The 9,967-nt window shown below is 41.0% G+C and overlaps 1 protein-coding gene and 1 non-coding gene across 2 annotated transcripts; both read left to right on the plus strand.

The window, feature by feature from the left end:
- The first annotated feature begins 2,564 nt into the window (after positions 1-2,564).
- Positions 2,565-9,665, plus strand: ankrd16 (ankyrin repeat domain 16). Its single transcript, XM_076721700.1, has 7 exons — positions 2,565-3,045; positions 5,140-5,360; positions 5,571-5,613; positions 6,539-6,647; positions 6,743-6,904; positions 8,446-8,524; positions 8,844-9,665. Exons 1-7 carry the CDS (start codon positions 2,708-2,710, stop codon positions 9,005-9,007), a joined length of 1,116 nt encoding a protein of 371 aa, XP_076577815.1. The 5' UTR covers positions 2,565-2,707; the 3' UTR covers positions 9,008-9,665.
- On the plus strand, positions 3,150-3,237 carry trnay-gua (transfer RNA tyrosine (anticodon GUA)). The gene is given in 2 exon segments: positions 3,150-3,186; positions 3,202-3,237. It is a non-coding gene; the product is annotated as a tRNA-Tyr (tRNA).
- Positions 9,666-9,967: the final 302 nt, after the last annotated feature.

The raw sequence follows: 9,967 nt of genomic DNA on the forward strand, positions 1-9,967 counted from the left end.
TTTTGTGGCTCACATTTTGCATACACTGACGTTTGTGACTGTGACAAACTGACCTGACCTGCAGCAAACTCACTGAGGCCCGAAGCCAGGAGACACTGGACAGCACATGTGGCTGTATTTTTTTCAAAAAATCTTCCACCACTTCCTTCCTTCCTGGTGCCAGGGCTTCATCAAAAATCTATCGTTCAGCCTTTCAAACATTTATATAACTGCTGTAATAGAAATGACTCACGCTGTATGACGACACGCACGTCTCAGCTGTTCAGCTTCTCTGATTTATCCCCGTCTATATCGACTCCTCTTAGAATCAGTTAGAATCATATCGTCTGTTCATTCAGTGTAGTGGTGAAAAGCTCAGCACTTACAGTAGTCATCTTTTATGTTTTAGTACTCCATCAGGAACCTGCAGGCTCTAACTACACATAAGCAGGGAGCTTAAGTGAAACAGGACATGCAGTTTATGTCCTGCATTTGTTTCAGGTTTGTTTGTCAGTGTTCAGAACAGCCCACAACATCTGGACCTGATTAGATTGAGATACACTCCTTCCAGAAGACAGAACTGCCTGACACAGCGTCTCTGGCCTGCATTCGAACAATTGTCAATCCACTCAAGTGTCTCTGATTTACAATGGATTGATCTTACATGTGGTATGTTCCCCAGTCTCAGTGCATTGATAGTCACATTGCCAATGTTTTGCAGAATTTTTGCCATTTATATGCTTTATTGTTGACCGTATTTCAAATAACTGATGCTAAATGTCAGTATAAGAGGTTCTCTATCTGTCATTATTTTCCTTACATAGCTACTTCAAGGCATAGAGGAATTAGAATACATGAATAGTTTTTTATTATGTTGCAACTAGAAAACTTTTTTTCCCCCTCATCAATGAAAGTTCCTTAAAGTTTCTGATAAGTTTTCATATAATTGTGTTTGTGTGTGTGTGTGTGTGTGTGTGTGTGTGTGTGTGTGTGTGTGTGTGTGTGTGTGTGTGTGGTGAATGGGGGCTGGGGGTTCAAACCAAACGACATAAGTCATCACACTGCAAAAAATTAACCTGGACAAAGCAGTTCTTTCAGGACTAAATGTTACTGAGCAGAAAAAAGCTCTGTAAAACCTCACTCATGTAATGAAGTTAAACTGGTTTGGGGGATTTTGAAGGGGAGAATTGTTTGAATTAAGCTAAAAGGACAGTCTGGACTACAGTTAAAAAGAACAAAGCCAAGAAAAACAGACAAACTCTGACACATAACAACAGCAAAGTGCTGAACTGCATTGACGCAACCTAAAACTGTCATGCATAATGCTTTTGCAGATTTTCCACTTGTTTTTCTAGTGTAAAGTTAGAAATAGATATAGATAGATATTTTTTTCAGTGTAACAGGACAAGAAGTTCTCCCGATTTCTAATTAACATTACAACAGGGTTTCATCAAAAGCACAAAATAAAAGGAACGTATTTCACCATATCTAACAGACGTGCCTGCAAAACTGAACGAAAACATGCGTAAAAGTGCACTTTAGAAGATAAAGTAAGGAGGTGTGTCCCTGCTGGCTTGATAGGGAAATTATGTCATTCAAACTTGCAGCACAATTTAAAGCGCATTCAAAACGTCAGACCTGTACTCACCAGAGAAAAGTAGTGGTTCAAAGTGATCTCATTGCTGATGTTCATGGTCCATGTTGTAAAACCTCTGAGGACTGAGACTCACCCTCACTAACAATCCCACTTTTCTCCCCTCCAGCTTTTTTTTTTCTCCGTCCTCTCTCCAGATGTGACTCAGCTTGTTAATCAGCGCTTTGAGTCCTTGCTGTCATTTAGCCAGAAACTGGATTAACCCTCTCCATTTCACGGGATCATAGCAATGATACTGAAACAATCATTTCTGCTGTGAAAGCAGTGTCCGGTTCGGATTTGTCCCTTTAAAGACAATAATCTACAGTCATTGAAAATGACACTGAGTGCGCTCCAGTTTAACCAGGGGGATGTGAGATATGCTTCAGATAGTACTTATTATCCTATTGAAGAGTAAATTGCGTCTATCCTGGAAGAAATATAAGATTTTTAAACAGTTTGGGGTCTTTCAGCGAGCCAAAGCATCACGTCGTCTCAAAAATACATTTCCCACAATGCCGTAGTGTCGCTCTGCTGGAAAGGACGACTAAAGCGTATCCCTGCGTCAACACGCACCCATTAGGCCGGTGGATATGAGATATTATGAAACGTTGTTACACAAACTTTTATAGATGATAGCCCCTAAGTTTCACTTTTCCAGTTAGAAAATCTTCTGTGATATGCTATGACAATACTCAGCGGTGTAAAGGTTTATTAACAGCTCTTTACCTTGTTCCTCATTGACATGGTTTTCTTTACGTATGATGTGAATAAGTTGTATATCATTGAATTGTTTCAAATTCATAGATATTTATGCGCCATTAAGCGCAACAAACATACGGATGTCTTCATTTTGAACTTACAACCACGTATTTGTGTGTTAATATCCCAATAATGCCACATTTATTACATAGTACGAAGAGATAGGAACAGGGCAAGGTCATGATTGGCCAATTAATTTTTTGCTACTCTACTGAAGAAAATCTAGTAAACATGCTGTCCACCATGTCTTCATGCATCTCCGCTTAACTCTTCTCTTTTTTTGAGTGGTAAGTGACTTTATGTTCCTGCAGCAGCCCTCAAACTCCATCCAGCATGGACGAAAATACTTTAAAACTTCTGGTGAAGCTCACCCAGGAAGGACAATTAAGCTCTCTGGAGAAACGGATAACATTAGGCGGCTCGGCGACGGTTCAGGCTGTCAGTAGCAAACACTTCGGTCGGTCAGGAGACACGCTGCTGCACTACGCTGCCAGACTGGGACACCTGGAAGTTGTGGAGTATCTAATAAATCGAGTGGGTATGGATGTGGAGGTGTACAACAACGACTACAAGAGGCCACTGCACGAAGCTGCATCCATGAGCCACCAGGATTGTGTTACCTTCCTGCTCCGGGAAGGAGCCAAGGTAGACAGCTTGAAGAAGGCTGATTGGTGAGGATGACCGTATTAACCTGGTTGCAATAATAATGACGATGATCATTATGTGGCGCCCCTTGTTGGATAAAGAGGCATACTCCGTCCATGAAAAGCAGCTTCCTTCGATAGCTCAGTTGGTAGAGCGGAGGACTGTAGTGGCGCAGTGCTGAAATCCTTAGGTCGCTGGTTCGAATCCGGCTCGAAGGAATATGTTTTTCGTTTACTTAAATTGAGTCAACATGTTATACAAGACCCGAATTTTCACAGCACAAACATACAAACGAAACATTGATATAGAAACAGCAAAAAAAGTCGGCGTATCATTATTAACCCCGCATGTATCTCTCATGTGTTATGGGTCCATGCGACTCACAGACCTAAGTGTCAGTTTTTCCTCAAAGATTAAGCCCTGACCATCTTTCACCATCCTAAGGCATGTTTCTACTGTAACTACACGTTTATATTTTTCTTGCACTGTAAAAACAGCAAAAAGAAGTGAAGGTTTCAAAGTGCTATACACCATGTGAAAATGACAATGACATTGATCATTTGCAGTTTATTGGATATCTACGGTGGCCCTGAAGTGCAAAACGCTAACGCAGAAGAGAAAACACGAATGCAAAAAAGAAAACACAAACGCAAAAGAGAAAACACGAACACAAATGAGAAAACACGAACGCAAATGAGAAAACACGAACGCAAAAAAGAAAACACAAACGCAAAAGAGAAAACACAAACACAAATGAGAAAACACGAACGCAAAAGAGGAAACACGAACGCAAATGAGAAAACACAACAACGTTAACTCTAACGGAAGAGGTAGGTACCTTCGGGTAGCATGACTTGACGCTGATTGGAGGACGTCACTGCCCGTCTCTTTACCAGGAAGTAAACCTACCTCAACGCATCGGTTTCAAAACATGAGCGCGATTGGTGATTCAGACTTAGTTGGTATTATCAAAGAGTACTTTGATGCCAGGCATACATATGACGTCATACTAGATATGCTGTCAACTTTTCACAACATTAAAATAAGTTTGCGTACACTGAAGAGTCGTTTAAAGGAAGCTGGGTTGTTCAGGAGACGTCATCCAATCAGCGTCAAGTCATGCCACCCGAAGGTACCTACCTCTTCCGTTAGAGTTAATGTTGTTGTGTTTCCTCTTTTGCGTTCGTGTTTCCTCTTTTGTGTTCGTGTTTTCTCATTTGCGTTCGTGTTTTCTCATTTGCGTTCGTGTTTTCTCTTTTGTGTTTGTGTTTTCTTTTTTGCGTTCGTGTTTTCTCTTTTGTGTTTGTGTTTTCTCTTTTGCGTTCGTGTTTTCTCTTTTGTGTTTGTGTTTTCTTTTTTGCGTTCGTGTTTTCTCTTTTGTGTTCGTGTTTTCTCTTTTGTGTTCGTGTTTTCTCTTTTGCGTTCGTGTTTTCTCTTTTGTGTTTGTGTTTTCTTTTTTGCGTTCGTGTTTTCTCTTTTGTGTTCGTGTTTTCTCTTTTGCGTTCGTGTTTTCTCTTTTGTGTTTGTGTTTTCTCATTTGCGTTCGTGTTTTCTCTTGTGTTTGTGTTTTCTTTTTTGCGTTCGTGTTTTCTCTTTTGTGTTCGTGTTTTCTCTTTTGCGTTCGTGTTTTCTCTTTTGTGTTTGTGTTTTCTCATTTGCGTTCGTGTTTTCTCTTGTGTTCGTGTTTTCTTTTTTGCGTTCGTGTTTTCTCTTTTGTGTTCGTGTTTCCTCATTTGCGTTCGTGTTTCCTCATTTGCGTTCGTGTTTTCTCTTTTGCGTTCCTGTTTTCTCTTTTGTGTTTGTGTTTTCTTTTTTGCGTTCCTGTTTTCTCTTTTGCGTTAGCGTTTTGCACTTCAGGGCCACCGTAGATATCTGATCTAAGTTAAATTATAGATTGAAAATTAAAACTTAACAATTTACTGTGAACTATTTATTGTGTAATTTATTCTATTCTGAAGTTTTTGTGTGCCATTAAAATGTTCAGTAATGAAGATATATTTTTTTAATTCACAATAAAAAAATGTCACTGGCTAGTCACTTGTAAGCTTGTAGTGTGACTGCTGACTTCAGTAGATCTCACTGGGTCAGAGCAGGTGTCAGCGTTGCCTCCTCTCTCTCAGGACTCCCCTGATGATGGCCTGCACTCGGAGAAACCTCAGCGTGATCCAGGAGCTGCTGTGCCATGGCGCCGACCCCGCGCTGAGGAACAAAGATGGCTGGAACTCCTTCCACATCGCCTGCCGGGAGGGCGATCCTCTGGTCATACAGCACCTACTACTTGTTGCGCCGGATGTCTGGAGGACGGAGAGCAAAACATGCAGGACACCGCTGCACACTGCCGGTAAGGTGACCTCACATCCCCATTGGTGGCTACACCTGGCTTACACACATAAAAAAAATGTTTAAAACACCCCAGAATCTGTCATTTTTAAGTGTGTGGTATTCTGTTGCAGGTAACTGTTCAAGTGGTTTGATGATCACTGAAGGTTTTGTGAGGGATCTTTTGCAGTCATTGTCAGATTATAACCAACACTCTCTGTTCATCATTCAGCAATGCACGGCTGTGAGGAGGTTGTTAGGATCTTGTTGGAGAGGTAGGTTGAAATTTTGTTTCGGGGGAACACTCCCCCTAAACAAAACCTATGGCAGCTCAAATTATTCAGTGAGCTCTGCAGACACATGATGTTATTTGTGACTTTTGGTGCAGAACTTATGTCTCAAAATGTTCTAAAATAATAGACATATCCAACTGACTACCAGGAAAAAAATATTGTCCAATCACATTTTTTGTAATTCCCCAATCTTTGTAAGGTAATTAGAATAATGAAAACTTTTTTTAAACACTTAAATACTATGCTAAAATACAGTTAAAATAATTCAGACAATGTTTTAATGTGATGTTAAGAGACTTATCTAAAATATGCCAACAACACTTCAAGCCAAAATTTGCTCAATAAAAAGTATTATGCACTTACTTTTCCTGTTCCCATAAAATGCGCTTCCGCTGATGGACGCCATTTTCCTTAATGAGAAAGATAAAGGTACCAAAGCCCCACCCCTTCACATTTGGTATCACTGAAAAGCCCTAAATGTTCTCTGTAGATAGCAAAAGGAGTTAATTCAGTAGTATGCAGTGGATGGGAGATATTCAGGTTTACAAATGTCCTCCACATAAATTTGAACTACTGGTAGCCAGGAGGATATCTGATAAGTATGAACATTACTGTGACCTAGAGGCTAAAGCTTGACCCCCACTTTGGCAGGATAAATCCAGCTGGGGGGAAGTGAAAGAGCAGAGCTTAGTCCTCCCTCATTGCCGCTGCAGAGGTTCCCTCAAGCAGGGCCCCACGTGCATCAGTGGAGCTGCTCAGTGGCCAACAGATCAGATTGTGGTTGTGGGCTAGTGACAGGTGTTAATGTGGGTGCTTGTTTTGGGAGAAATATCGGTCTGAACGTTTCAGTTCAGTGATGATTTGCAGCTCACTAACTTTGACCCTCACCTTCGCCGGCTTCCTTCAGATGTGGCTACAACCCAGACAGCGCCGACAGCTGTGGAGTCACTCCTTTCATGGATGCCGTCAGGAACGGACACATTTCTGTGGCCAGGCTGCTTTTGGAGAAGCACCAGGTATAACAAGGCATTTTAATTGAGCAATGTTTCAGCTTATGTAGGAATTTTGATATTCATGTGTGCCGTCACGACCTGACTTATGTGCACCGTAGGTGTCTCCAACAGCAGTTGACATACTCGGGGTTCAGCCGGTGCACCAGGTCGCTGTCACCGGCCAGGAGGCGGCGCTGTGGTTCCTGGTACGGGACCTAAAGGTAGACGTGAACCAGAAGGCCACTGACATCGAGGTCACTGCACTGCATTACGCTGCGAAGGTGAGATCAGTGACTCCCAACCAGGGGAATGTGTAGCTTAGGGGGACTAATTTGACACGATCTGAAAAGCATGTGTTGAGAATGCATGGAACCTAGCGTACAGGTGAGCAGAGAAGAAATGAGAGACGTGATCACACAGAGGAAGGACAGCCATTCTCACACTAGTTCTATATGCTGATTTTTGCTGGTGGTTTCAAAATCAAAATATTTTGTGTTATCTTCCTATGAATAAGTCCGTCTCGTAGTCTAAAAATCAGGGATTCTCAAACTTGTCACTCAAAGGTCCACATCTGATTTTTATTCAAGGTCTGAGATCTGGAACGATAACAAAATAATATTTAATCAGTTAATTAACGTCACATTTCTTATGACTGGGACATCATGAAATTGAGGCAGACAAGGCTCAGACAGTCAGTCCACACTTATTTCTGACTCAGACATTTTCTCACAGCTTCTCTTGTGTACTAGAGAAAAGGAGACACGTTCTGTATCTGTGATTTGGAGCTGATAGTATATTCACTGGTGTTACATTGATGCGTGAACTCAGTAGTAACAACACACAACACTCTCTGCAGGAAATAAGCCACATTAAAACCACATTCATCTGGGGACAGGATCACTGTGAATGATCTCCAGATACACAGAATATTCACCATCACTAACAAGTTATTGATCAATAAATGATGTATTTCAAAATAGGAAACGTTACACTTCATAATGTATTGCAGCCTAGTCATAGGAATGACAAGAGGTGTGGCAGGGGTCCTCAGCTGCATCGGCTGCTTTTGTCCAAGAGCCAGAATTCTTCTGTCTTCAAATAGTGCTGCGGTTTGGATCTCTTCAATCAGTCAATATTGATTATTGATAAGTAATGCTAGCTGATAAAAATGTGTATTAACCAGTCATTTTAAATACTGACCCACATGTTTCTGTTTTAAAATCTCCTCAAACTCCCGGAGTCCTCCGCTGATACCTGACAGCTGATGTCACATGATCTGTGATGTCACTGTGGCGACATTGCCCCATTAAACTCAAAATATTTGCAATTTAGCATCACAAAGGTTAGATTACCCTGACCAAATCTGAAATCGATCTAGTTAATTCTCTTTGAGGAGTCCGTCAAAGTACAGCGCCTGTAAATAGCAAAAACTGCAATAGTTGCACAGTACATTCAAAATAACTGACTTCCTGTTGCGTTTAGGGTATGGCTCCAAGAGTGTTTTAACTCTAGAGATGGTCCATCTGCCTACCAAATTTCAACATCTAGGTCAAATTTTAAGGTGGGAGCTGTGACTTTGAAAACTGTTGGGGCTCAAACCAGTTAGCCACACCAAAGACCCATATCAGGTAAACACTTTCAGCACCTCTGATGTAGTTGACAAGTTTTTCCGCACCTTTAGCCCCTCAAAAATGCAACTGAATTTGACAAAGAAAAATAATAATTCTTAGAAGAATAGTCAAGTCCTTTAAATATTCACAAACCTACTAACACACCTGCCAAATTACTGTTTGCAAATAAACTCTCAATCCATGTTTTTCAGGAGGGCCACACATCTACTATAAAAACACTGCTGGAGTTGGGTGCAGATCTGCATGTTCGGGACAAAAAGGGAAGAACTGGTAAGCAGGATCACACTCCATCACACTCCATCTGCAGGGGTGAGCTTCACCACTGAAAATCTACTTTCAGCGAGAGAAGCCCTGACAAATCAGAACAAGCAGAAATCTCATATGTGAAATGACCCAAACTTTTGCAACTTTGGCAGAAAATGTTACAGGAACATGTCGCTCATAGAAAGAAGCTGATTGAAAAAAAAAATAGATATTCAGGTCCTTTAATAACAATGCATGTCATTGTGATTAATGATTAATGGGCTAAAACATGCAAAAACACCAATATGGTCTCTTACCACCTGCTTATTTTCTCCTCTCGCCCCAGCTCTTCACATGGCCTGCATTGGTCAGCATGCACATGCGGCCAGGACGCTCCTGCAGCTCGGACTCGAAGACTCAGAGGACGCATCGGGCACTACAGCATGGCAGCTCGCCAAGAAACCAGACGTAGTGCGAGTGTTTGAATGCGTCTCACCAGACGCATCATAAAGGATATCGTAGTGATACAGAGCACAGATTTGGCCCTGTGTATGGAATATAAGTTAAAAAAAAATGATCTGTGTACATCAAAATAAATTTTTACTTTGCAGTGTTGTGCAGTGCATTCTGGAGTGACAGAATTGTCTGACTTGAATTAAAGTCTTGATTTCGTCATTTAGTCGAAAGACCAGACTTTGGTGCCAGTGATTTCAGACTTGACTTAGACTGCAATTACTTGAGAACTGTCTCCAAAACGAACCTATAAAGGCCATAATTGTGTTTCTGCTGGTTTGGAGATGCTGTGCACTGAGGTTCATACATGATTTGACATGTTAAAGTTAAGCTCACTTGCCTGCGTATGATTTCATGTGACTGTATGTTGATATCATCATCAGCCTGTAGCTTGCCATCGCAGTTGCCGGGATGTCAGATACAAAACAAAACCTGAGCTTTAAACATCAGCAACCTCTAATAATTCTGTAGTCGTTTTGGCTGCCTGGTGTCTATTACTGTGCATGAAAATACTGTTTGTAAAAAGTAGCATGCATGTAAGCAGGGCTCTCAAGATTTGAAGTGAGTTCAGAGTGAGATTTTGGCAGCGGCGGGGGTCTGATCTGATAAATGACACATAAATTCACACAAATAAAAATATTTATTTAATTCAGCATTTCTTAGTGCAGGTGTGTGTGTGTATGTGTATGAGCTTTGAAGGATGTTTTCTTATGATAATCACCTCTATGACTCGTCATTAGAGACAATGATCTCAATATAATAGTTTGTCATAATGAAAAACGATGGGTAGAAAAGCAGCACGACACATCGTAAAAAACATGAAATAGCACAATAACAAATGGTAAAATAGATCCTAGTCCTTCATGTGGACTTTACAACAAATCAATAGACTATCACATGTCTATGATTTTACCGCGGACGTTTGATTAGATAATGAGTTAACATTAGTTAAACGTG

This window comes from Chaetodon auriga, chromosome 22 (genome assembly GCF_051107435.1).
Source record: "Chaetodon auriga isolate fChaAug3 chromosome 22, fChaAug3.hap1, whole genome shotgun sequence".
NCBI classification, from domain to species: Eukaryota; Metazoa; Chordata; class Actinopteri; order Chaetodontiformes; family Chaetodontidae; genus Chaetodon; species Chaetodon auriga.